This window comes from Ostrinia furnacalis, unplaced genomic scaffold, assembly GCF_004193835.3.
Source record: "Ostrinia furnacalis isolate ACB-3 unplaced genomic scaffold, ASM419383v2 OfSCF0629, whole genome shotgun sequence".
NCBI lineage: Eukaryota > Metazoa > Arthropoda > Insecta > Lepidoptera > Crambidae > Ostrinia > Ostrinia furnacalis.
The window spans coordinates 44,615-55,906 of NW_021130868.1; the positions used below are offsets into that span (position 1 = coordinate 44,615).

At 33.5% G+C, this 11,292-nt stretch overlaps 2 protein-coding genes across 2 annotated transcripts; one reads left to right on the forward strand and one right to left on the reverse strand.

The window, feature by feature from the left end:
• Positions 1 to 1,693: 1,693 nt before the first annotated feature.
• On the forward strand, positions 1,694 to 4,858 carry 140up (RPII140-upstream gene protein). The gene is made up of 6 exons (XM_028323225.1): positions 1,694 to 1,996; positions 2,091 to 2,256; positions 2,340 to 2,428; positions 2,607 to 2,740; positions 3,354 to 3,462; positions 3,856 to 4,858. Exons 1-6 carry the CDS (start codon positions 1,851 to 1,853, stop codon positions 3,971 to 3,973), a joined length of 762 nt encoding a protein of 253 aa, XP_028179026.1. The 5' UTR covers positions 1,694 to 1,850; the 3' UTR covers positions 3,974 to 4,858.
• On the reverse strand, positions 4,469 to 10,693 carry twf (twinfilin actin binding protein). Its single transcript, XM_028323223.1, has 9 exons — positions 10,536 to 10,693; positions 10,024 to 10,101; positions 9,826 to 9,937; positions 9,290 to 9,452; positions 8,438 to 8,571; positions 7,770 to 7,873; positions 7,363 to 7,506; positions 6,288 to 6,406; positions 4,469 to 5,924 (listed from the first exon to the last, which is right to left on the reverse strand). Exons 1-9 carry the CDS (start codon positions 10,558 to 10,560, stop codon positions 5,772 to 5,774), a joined length of 1,032 nt encoding a protein of 343 aa, XP_028179024.1. The 5' UTR covers positions 10,561 to 10,693; the 3' UTR covers positions 4,469 to 5,771.
• Positions 10,694 to 11,292: the final 599 nt, after the last annotated feature.

Below are 11,292 nucleotides of genomic sequence, written 5' to 3' on the forward strand. Positions count from 1 at the left end.
TGATCGAATCGAAAATCGAATCCGTCAAAACTCCATACAAAAAAGGGGCTTTTCGATTGGTTTGCGATTATAATTTGCACTTTGTCTAGACCCACAGTTCCATGTGATATACTTACGTCGCTCTAAGGTCAACGAAATTGAAAATCTAGTGGCGGAGACCATACACATTGTCATGTATTTCACAAAGACCCTTCAAAAAATAAAATACATTAATAAATCGAAATAATACACACAAATACGCATGAAAATATATTTTTTATTTATTCACCTATGTAACACCACAAAACAAATAAAATAAGTTGAGCTTTGTGTACACTTACCTTTAAACATTCCCGCCCTATTTTTCCCGCTTCTGTCTTGCACGTACTACCAACAATACAGAAAGTAATGTGTCTTTAACATTTAAGGCTTATCATATGTTGGCATTACGAGTGACATCGATTACCACAGACTACACCGTACTCATATCGTATCAGTATCGTATCTTCTTTTGAGGAATTGCGATATTGACAGCTTGTCGACAGATTTTTATATCAGTGTCATAGATTGAAATAATTAATAAGAAAATCAAGAAAAAAATATTATTTTATCACTAGATCAAATACAATAAACATTGATTTCTTTCATTTCACGAGTTTTTTTAATAATAAAAATAAACCTAAACAAATAAACCTGATTAATATTGATAATCCAGATTCCAGGTTAAAATACAGTTTAAGAATATATTATTGTATACTAGCTTTCCGCCCGCGGCTTTGCCCGCGTGGAATTTTGTCTGTCACAGAAAAACTTTATCGCGCGCGTCCCTGTTTTTTCAAAAACCGAAATAAAAACTATCCTATGTCCTTTCCCGGGACTCAAACTATCTCTATGCCAAATTTAATCAAAATCGGTTTAGTGGTTTAGGCGTGAAAGAGAGACAGACAGACAGAGTTACTTTCGCATTTATAATATTAGTATAGATTTACTTAGTTATTAGTATCTAAACAAACTGAATTAACATCATAAAAATTACAGTTCACACCACACAATAATACTTTGTACGTACGGCGTATGCCAGGCGACGCAGGTAACGTAGTCTGCGGAATACTATTATGCTGATATTGATCTAAAATTACTAGTTTTTGCCCTTGGCTTCGCCTGCGTAAAAAACTTGGTACAGATTGCGAAAAATTATAGTTAATTTATTCTCATTGTATAAACAATAATACTGTATAATGAGTAATTACTGTAAAGATTAACCAACATAAATAACTATTTTGTACATATACATCCACACAAACTTTTGCATTTAGCATAGTAGGATATACACACGGCCACACTGTTACTATCCATTTCCGTTTTTGCTCTCGCTCTCATCAAATGGTGATCCTTTGCAATAGAACGAGACGACATGACAGGCAATGGATAGTTAACACTGTTGCCGATGGTACCTGTTGAATTATTGTATTTTGAAAATAATAAAATAAATAGAAAATAATTAAAATTGGTTCTTGTATAGGTACAAATATTCACTATCTTCAAGCCGACTGTTTTTTCTCACAATGTCTATCGTCTTGCAATCAAAATTTTGATAAAATTTCGATGATACGATAACATTACGATGTGACTACAAATTCAACTGGACATCCCTATTTTTCTATAAAAAAATATAGTGTCATTAATGTCAACCAACACTGTCAATGTCAAAAAACTTCAAAATAAAAACTGGAGGTGGTGTTCGCAAATTTCGTAATTGCCGAAAGTTATCGGATTATAATTTTAATTTTACCTGTCCATTTAAATCCACTGCCCTTATTATAGTTACTAAAATATATCTACAATCATATTAATGAAAAATTAGAATAGAAATGTTGAGAACTGTGGTACGTCTAACACCGACTTTTATATTTCCTATATTTGAGAGCAGAAATGCAAATGATTACGATATGCTCAACAAAGACACTGAAGCTCCACGTACAGGCTTCGAAAGGGTGAAAATGATGTACACAACGAAGTAAGTAACTTATTCGTTATACAAAATAAAATTCTAACCTCGCAGTTTCTAATATTAAAATATTTTTTTACTAAATTTATGTTTTCTTTTTCAGTGAATATGATGAAGTATCTCCAGAAATGAACCAGGTTGCCCAGGCAGCAATGTTTGGAACATTTATCGGAGGTTGTATGGGAGGCTTTGTAAAATCTCGCAATGCATACCTCTACTTCATAGAAACAAATCAAGCAACAATATTCACATCTACTATGCAAGCTAAGGTACCTATTAGTACACTCAATAACACTTTTATTCATGAAAAAAAAATTGTCACTCGGTCAAATAACAATGCTTTGGTTTTCAGAAAAAGTTACAGGACTATGTTACAGTTGCGTTTGCGAAAGGGGCCTGCCAGTGGGGATGGAGATTAGGCATATTTTCTGGAATGTTCAGGTTAGAATTAATGACAACCCTGCCTTTCCATCTTAGTTGCATGGATTTTGGTAGATGTCACTTTTGTCTCTTATGTATACTTAAATTGGACTGCAGTCATATTACTGCATGCATTAGGGAATAAATAACCTGATATCAAAAGTATTCACTTGAATAATACTTTTTTTCCTATTTCCAGTTTAATAGCTACAACCATATCAGTGTACCGAGACGACACATCCTTGGTGGAGTACATAACAGCTGGCGCTATCACTGGTGGACTTTACAAAGCTAATTTGGGCTTGGCAGCAACCTTTGTTGGAGCTGGACTTGGTAAGAACAACAAATACATCTTGGAAACTTGGTGTCTTGAAGTTATAATACTCTTAACTCAAACCCCAAGGGGTCGCTTATGACTACATAACAAATTGTTTATCTATTGCGCTTCGATTTGCAAGGCTCAAAGGTCTACTATGGAAAAACTAAAATCGAATTTACTCAAAATATTGGCTCCAAGGGTCTATTCATAGCCAACAGGGCTAGGATTCGCGCAAGGATACAATCTTATTTTAATTATCAATTACATTTGTCAAATGTAATTGTGAAGTGCATCTTAAAACGCACGTATTAAAAACATTACTATGACGTTTCACACTGCGCGCGGACGCACAGGGTGACACACGAACCAATCACAGAGCTCTATTCAAAGCTGTGTTTGATTTGCTGCTAAGCAAGCATTGTTTGCGAATACAGGCATTAGTCCTACTGGTCAAATAGATCTTTTTTTTATGCAAGACAAGGCATATTATCTTTTCTGATCTAGGATGCATTTATGTGGGGTAGAATACTTCCCTGCTTTATTAGTCAAGAATGTACCTAGTCCCTGTATTTCTTTGTATGAAGAAAATCCTTATATTGTAAAATAATATATTTTTATTTGTTTCAGGTGCTGCATTAAGTACAATTGCTGGTTTAGCAATTTTAGGAGTTTTAAAAATAACTGGTGTAAGCATGGAAGATATAAGGCAAGCATTGTATAAACTCAGAGAAGTAAGGTACGAGATAATGAATTTTAATTTTTTTACCATCAATACACAATGTAACAAATACCATCCCATTTATTCGCGGGCGCCCGAATTTGTGTCTGCATCGAAAAATAACTCTGCGCAGACTCGTGGCAGGCAGTGTAATAATAAAACAGTGCATATCACGTTTTCTCTCGCACTCACACTGGATATGGGTGACGTCACACAGAGGCAGGCATAGAGTTGTTAATAATACGTAATAGGTACGTATTTTAAAACAATTGCGAGTGTGCATCTCTGTTTCAAAAAATACTTTCAGCCCCACCTGGCCACGAGTCATTGCGTCAAGTATAATAGGCGCGCGTATTATTACGTGCTCTGTGGGAATTTTGTGAATATTTGACAATTTATCTATGTTCACAGAGAAGACCAGTTAAATCAAGCAATTGAGAAATCAGCAAAAATTAAAAACGATGACCTTACGAGACACCACGATCAGCTAGTTTTGGAAAAGGGCGAGAAAAAAGTTGAAGAAATGTAGAATGAAACCTTGATTTATTTTGTAAATAACTATTTTTATTTTATGTCGTGGGAGTTATAATTATTTTACTCGAAATTCTGTTTTGTACAGTAATATAGGTATAGCAATTAAATATTTATTACAAATCATACTTGATTTCCTTTATCTTATTTGAGCTAAATTGGATATTATTTCTAAAATAAATAAAACTTCAATGTTTATATCAAAAGCATTGTATTGATATTGGTTATTAACTCTGCATTCTATAAGATAAAAATAATAATTTTACATTTCACATATAAAAATAAAGTGAAATATTTACATGTTTAAACGTTTTTGTGCATCAATTTGACGAATTATGCAAGATAAAATTTTAAATGGGATGTATATCAAAATTAATACATTCTGCAATTCATTAAAAGCAGATTGAATGAATTTTCATAAAATACACGGCAAGAATATTTTATTTATTTATAATATACTTGGACTCTATCAAGATTATAATAATTATTGCTAATGTTCTTTTAAATTATACACTTCGTAAATATTAATTCATTGTTTGTAAGATGTCAGTAAAACTTTCTGACATGTGTGCAAACTCAACATTTTTATTCGTAAGTCTAAAATCACGATTACATTATTGCACCATGTAATACCAAGTTTTCATTAATACAGTATAACCACAACTATAACATTTTAGCTTACAAATACATTGTACGCGCTTACAATTAATATAAGATACGAAAACGTAAGAAAAAGTACACAGCTTCCAATAATTACCAATAATAATACGAAAATTATTGAAATAGAAGAGCATCGATAGAATGTATCTACATTTTTTTGTAATATAATGTAGGTAACATTAATAAATAGCTAATAAACGTTATAATTATTATAGTAACATTGTAATACTAATAAGATGAAAATGCAGTACAGAACGAGTGAGCTAAATCTACATTCAGGAACAACTTAACATCTATTTATTGCCAACTTAAAAAGGCAATGGCTTATGAAGGTTACAAAACTTGACTAAGGCCAAGGCGTAGACCACCGACTTTTAGTTGGCTGATAGTTGGGCCCGATTTCGGTCGGATCGGTGTAATATGCGCACTTCCATACATGCCCATACTGATTAACTACCCGACTAAACTATCGCCCGACAAAAAATCGGTGGTCTGCGCCTAGCCTAAATGGAACTAATACTTATTGTATTTTAAAAATTAAACTTTTCTGGCAGAGGAGTGGTTATTCAAAAAAGTGACTGATTCAAAATCATCTACTTTTTATGCAAATAAAACAATATTGCACAAAAAAACTAGCAGTCTTGCGATCATGGACGCATCTTATAATAGAATTTAGTCATTTTTACAACTTTCGTTACATGCATTTAGCAAGTCTAAAATCCAGCCATATTATTGTGTACTGAAAATCACATTTGAACATTATAAATATGATCTTTTGAGTAAAACTTAAAGATTTTAACTTCAATCACATTGAGGTGGCTTTAAATATTGGATCTCTCGTCACTTTGATATGGTATTACCTGTCACATCACTTTCTAAAGCAATTTTTACAAATTTTGATTATCTGTCGTTTTAGAACGAGTCAACATTATAGGGAAATCAAAAAATACTATCATGCGTTGGCAAAAGTAAATCGCCAAAACATTTTCTAGATGTAAACCGCACGTCAAATGGTTTGGGCAAAGATTTTCAACATCAACCTTACCATCTTGTATTTCGGTCGAAAATACTATAATGTAATGGTAAATAAAAACATGCGTTGACGAGGGATCCACTTCCAATAAAATAAGACTAGTTCACTGAGTTTGTGAGGGTTTCGTGATACGCTTAGCACCACGGTTGGGCGGCCCTTTGGGCTTGGCGAAAGCTGGTCTGTGAAGATTCCTCTTGGGGTGTATCTCGTCGTATAGAAATTCTTCTGTCAACTCTTTGCCGTCGTCGATTTCGAGCTGAAAGATAAATTTAATTAGTAAGCATGACACACCAACTTTTTTAACTTTTTAACTTAAGGTAGCGAAATAAATTGTTCTGCCTCCCTAGACAAGTTACACTTTTTGATCGAATCGAAAATCGAATCCGTCAAAACTCCATACAAAAAAGGCCTTTCGTGCACTTTTCGACTGCTTTGCGATTATAATATGCACTTTGTCTAGACCCACTGTTTCTACTGATGGGTATGAAATCAAAGTAAAATGTGCCCTAGATTCTCAATAATGTGCGTAATGTAGTGGTAATCTAGTAATGTAGACGAAATAACAATCCACAGCACAGATTATTTTTGTGCTTAATAGTAGGGTTTCAATTATACTTACGCGTTTTGTAATTTCTATTCCCATTTTTTCTATGATTTCTAAAAATTGTCCTTTGCAACTGGAGTACAACATCCGCTCCTTTATACTACAGTTGTAGCCCGGCATTGAGTAAATGAACACTGAAATAAAAAGTACAATACATAAGTAATATTCAAAGATAAAAAAATCTTTTGTGTCTTCAACCTACATGAATAAAATAAATAGCTGAATGCCCAGATCATTATATCATTTATTATATGGGGCATTATTTGATCAAATTAATTTTAGGCCCCATTCCAAGACTTGATAAGTTTACATTTATATTTATTTTTATACAAGCACATATTTCGTCACTCCCACCAAGTGTTATTTTCGCGACAAAAATATTTCGCGCACGTGTTGTTTGCAAATTTTGAAAAATTCTGGCGTTCAGTCGCCGTCTCTAAGATTAATTCATTAATTTTTGTTCACTGGTTTACGATGAGGTCTCACAGTGCGCTTAAACAGGGTCCCCAAAAACCTATTCATAGACAATACTTGAGTGAGTGTACACCGATCAGAGCTTCAAGACTTCGCTCTTTACATAGCGTTGCTGCCTCACTTTTAAGCAAGTATCGTTTGTGAATACGGGTGTTAGTTAGGCGTAAAGTAACCGAAATATACAGTTACTGTTCCATTATTAATATTAGTACATATGTATTAGGGATGTTATGGATATGTAGTTTCGGTTATGGATACGGTTACGGATATAGGAATAATATTATACCGGTTACGGTTACGGATATCTGTGCTATAGAATGCAATTTGCAATAGTTGTCCAACACGGTTCATTCACGGCCGCACACTTTACATCGAATAAAAAGTAATAAAAAATCAAAATTGATACTAGATGGCATTATAAAGGTAAATCAGGCTGTTATGCCTTTACATATAATACTATACAAAAAACAATTTAAACTATGTACCTACATCCGAAACTTTTGAATCGGTTATGGTTACGGTTTCGGATATTTTTTATTTTGGATATCCGAAAGTTTCGGTTGCGGTTACTTATATCCATAACATCCCTGGTATGTATTACCAGCTGCACACTAACCTACGCTAGCCATGTGGTCTCCTTCGTGCGTGTGCTTGAATATGTAGAGGTGGTACCGCGCCTGGTCTGATGGCACTTGCCGAGGCAACTCCGCTAGAGTTATATTCGCCGCTTTCGATAAGTGGATCTTTTCTTCTTCTAAATCTGAAATTAATTTACAAATGTATTTCATTGAAATAAGGGGATAGATGGGACTACTTCATTCTTTCGGCGATTTTTTTTTTGCCCGAAGACATTAAATGCCCGTTTTCACCATTAATCCCTAATATTTAAGTGACTCCTATGAAAACAAAATTCCTGTTACATGTTACATACACATAGGAGTCACTCAAAAATTAGGGATTGATGGTGAAAACGGGCATAATTGTTTTTTTTTTATGTTTTTGAGTAAATTACAGAAAACTTACCTATTTTAAACTGTAAATAATTGTAGGAACCTTTCGTGAGATCAAAGATACCCTGTTCCGCCGCTTCCGTTATAGGAAACGACACCCCTCCTATGGTTGACTGCCTGCAATAAGAAATAAAAGCTAATTATTACATGCTTTCAAACAAACAACAACTTATTATTTATTTATTTGATCACCAACAAGGTTACATTGAGGCTTCACAAAAGTAACTATAAAAAATGACACTTGTTATATGCAAACTTAATTATGATACCATAGTCTTTTTCAGCTAAGATGATTTCTGTGACGTTTCCAGTTTATAGGTTAAAGAGATGACCCTTATCTAAATCAGTAATTTACTGTGTCTACTGACACAAACGAGGTATTGATTTCGAAGTGTATTTGAGTAGGTACTTCAGATCTTTTTATCAATAGATAATTAAATAATTAATACACAAACTGCACCTACTACCCGTTCGCTCTAAGTTTGCCGGTCCGTGGAATGCGCATCCCATCCCCCAACCGCGATTAAACGCAATTAATGTGTCTTATTTTACGCAAATACACAATTTTTATCATTATTAATAAATAAATAATATTTTCAATATAGTTTGCCATAGTCATATTTGTAACTAATTTTTTTTCTGTGGATCTTATCTATTCACAAAGTTGAAATATTCACTCACCTGGAGTCTGTGCCAAAGCCAGTGTTGTGGTCATTTAGCTGCAACTCCTGGAGCGCTTCCTCGCGTGACGTCAGCGGTGCCGGTGCCTTGGCCCCTCGCTCGTGGGCGCGGTAGCCTTGTAAGGATACCTCCTCCTACACAAAGAGTGAATTTACAAATATGGCAAAAGAACATTATCAGGACTTTCAACTCCATCTCAGTTATTTATTTATTTATTTAAGGATAGTACACAGCACAATATCAATCTGTGATAACAGATAATTTGGTTGGCAAAAGCATTCAACCAGTGAAGAGCTAGTTTAAATAAAAAGAACATTATCAACTGGCTCAGGACTGTAATATCTGTTTTCCTAAAATGTATAATTCTCAAAAAGTCTATGTACTCATCATGTTTGCATTTATATTTTGTCAGCTAACAGCTTTATTGAAATGTCTTCATGAACATTGTACAAAAACTGACATTCATGGAGACAGAAAATTTGAAATACTTGACATTTTGAGAACCTGACAATAAGCAAAAAACATGCTCACTTTTTGAATAAGCAGACATTATGCGACAAATACATTTTAGGGAAATGGATATTTCAGGCCTGAGCCTATCAACTTTGCAATAAATTGAAAAATATATCCATGATATTTTATTTTTTGGAAATACCTCATGAATTCTTTTTTCCAAGTTGAGGCGAGAGTATTAAATGGCCTGGACACAATAAAAAAGAAGTACCTACTTATGTTTTGAGGGAAGGCTCAAAAAAGGTTTTCACATCCATTTTGTGTTGTATTTATTACAAAGGAAGAAAAAAATTTGGTGTGTACTGCACAAACAATAATAAACTTTGTTTGAAACATTACCTTCACCGTAGCATGCATTTCATCCTTAATGTGAGCAGAGCCAAACTCCTGTTTGAGGGTGGCTTTTGTCGAAGCGTACAACATCTTCTGTCTGACCGGAGCACTGTCGGGAGACCAGCTGAGGAGCAGCCACTCGTGTCCCAGGGAGTTTGTTGTGTCTAGCCTGGAAATCAATCGCAAAACAAATCAATTAAAGTAAATTATCTTCAAAGGAACCTTATTTGGAAACTTCATGATAGCAGCTAGTGATTGATATGCCTTAATTTTACTTCTTAGCAGAAATGACAAGACCTAATCTGAATTAATTTGATGTAATGATTACAACACTGATACCAAACTAGACATAAACTCAGCCAAGATAAACAATCAATAAATGAGAATTTCAAAAATTTTCTTCATTGAGGAACAAAAAATTTTAATAGGCATCATAATAATATTGCAAATCTGTCATTTGTCCAGTTTATTGAATAATTCAGCAATTTCAAGAAATACTGTTAAAGAAGTCTATTTAACTTAAACATCATAATAATATTTACCTGTACAAAATATAGCATGGCTGATCTTCAACGATCAATGCTGGCACATATTTGTCAAAATCCTGCTCCCAAGATCCTTTGGCTGAGTGTTGTTTTGCCAATGTTAGCTGTTCTGGAAATAGAAAATACCGTATTAAAGTTACTACATATTTTCATATTTTTCATCAGGTTAATGTTTTATTGAAAAACAATACTTACCATTTTCAATGCTAATTTTCATAAACCGAAGTTTCCCATCTCTGCATTTCCCAAAGAACTTTTTGAGTTCAGCATTTGCTGTTGACAACAAAGATTGATATTTTATTGTGTGTTAAAATACCTATTTTTTTTGTAACATTACATTCTGGATAAAACTATAGTAGTTTTATAAAGAATGATCAGCTCAACTTTATATAAAACAAAGTTTAAGACAATATTTTTCAACATAATAGCGTTGTCATGATTTTTAGGCGAAGCAATTATTACAATAATTGCCCATACGAGATAGCAACGTACACAAATGGCAAACAAATGCATGGGCTTCAACAATCAACAATTTGGTTATAAGGCGTAATTGAACTATAATAATCTAGATTACGTTTTGATCGCCTTTATATTTAGGGCTGAATTTGTTTGTACATTTAAAATAGGACTGATAAAAATAGTACGAAAGCAAAGGGTGTGGGTGTTGTTTTATAACTGTAAATGATTTGTAATCAAAATATTATTACCTTGAATCCCTGTTTGGTGAGACATCGTCACAATGTTAATTTGATTGTCTGGATAGGACAATACTGTGTTTTAAATTATTCTAAATGACTTTATTAAGCAAAATCTGTAAAAAATATTAGTGAAGAAGGAGGAGGAAGACTTGCCGAATTTCAAGACGTCACTCCATAGAGAAAAGTAATACATAGGAAATAGAGAGCCCTCTCTGTCAAATTTTTGAACCTACTAATTGACAGCCTGGTGTTAAATTCCCTGTACTTAACCTACGTACGTAACGCTCACATACATACATAGTACACGCACACATACATACATAAAGTCCACGCACACATACACACAGTTCACGCACACATAGGCCCTCATAACCCTCAAAGAATTATTGTTTTTATGATGTACAATGTAGAATTTTTTCAAATCCATTATTTTGAAAATATTTATCTTTATGGTGTACGTATTGTATTATTTTCAAAACAATGGATTTGGAAAAATTCTACATTGCACATGGAAATGCAAATAAGTAAACAAAAACTTTTGAATTTAATAATTTTACTTTATTTATGAACACACATAATATTATACACCAAAAGCGTCTTTTCGCAAAGTTTTCAACAACACTAAAAAAGCATTTGCACATTGAGAAAACTCAGATCACTTGTGCTGAACTGATTTAAATGATAAACACATTTTTCTTGCGTTGAAGTCAACAACTATAGCAGATAACGGTAACATACCAGTTTCAGAAGCTAAAGAGAAAATAAA

Bases quoted from the DNA above. Each gene is read 5' to 3' on its own strand.
- 140up (XM_028323225.1), top strand. From the start codon at position 1,851: ATGTTGAGAACTGTGGTACGTCTAACACCGACTTTTATATTTCCTATA. The intron at 2,429-2,606 runs GTTAGAATTAAT...TCCTATTTCCAG, and splicing joins ATATTTTCTGGAATGTTCAG to TTTAATAGCTACAACCATAT. The intron at 2,741-3,353 runs GTAAGAACAACA...TATTTGTTTCAG, and splicing joins CTTTGTTGGAGCTGGACTTG to GTGCTGCATTAAGTACAATT.
- twf (XM_028323223.1), bottom strand. From the start codon at position 10,560: ATGTCTCACCAAACAGGGATTCAAG. The intron at 7,874-8,437 runs GTGAGTGAATAT...TTCTTATTGCAG, and splicing joins GGCTTTGGCACAGACTCCAG to GCAGTCAACCATAGGAGGGG. The intron at 7,507-7,769 runs GTAAGTTTTCTG...AATTAATTTCAG, and splicing joins TTATTTACAGTTTAAAATAG to ATTTAGAAGAAGAAAAGATC.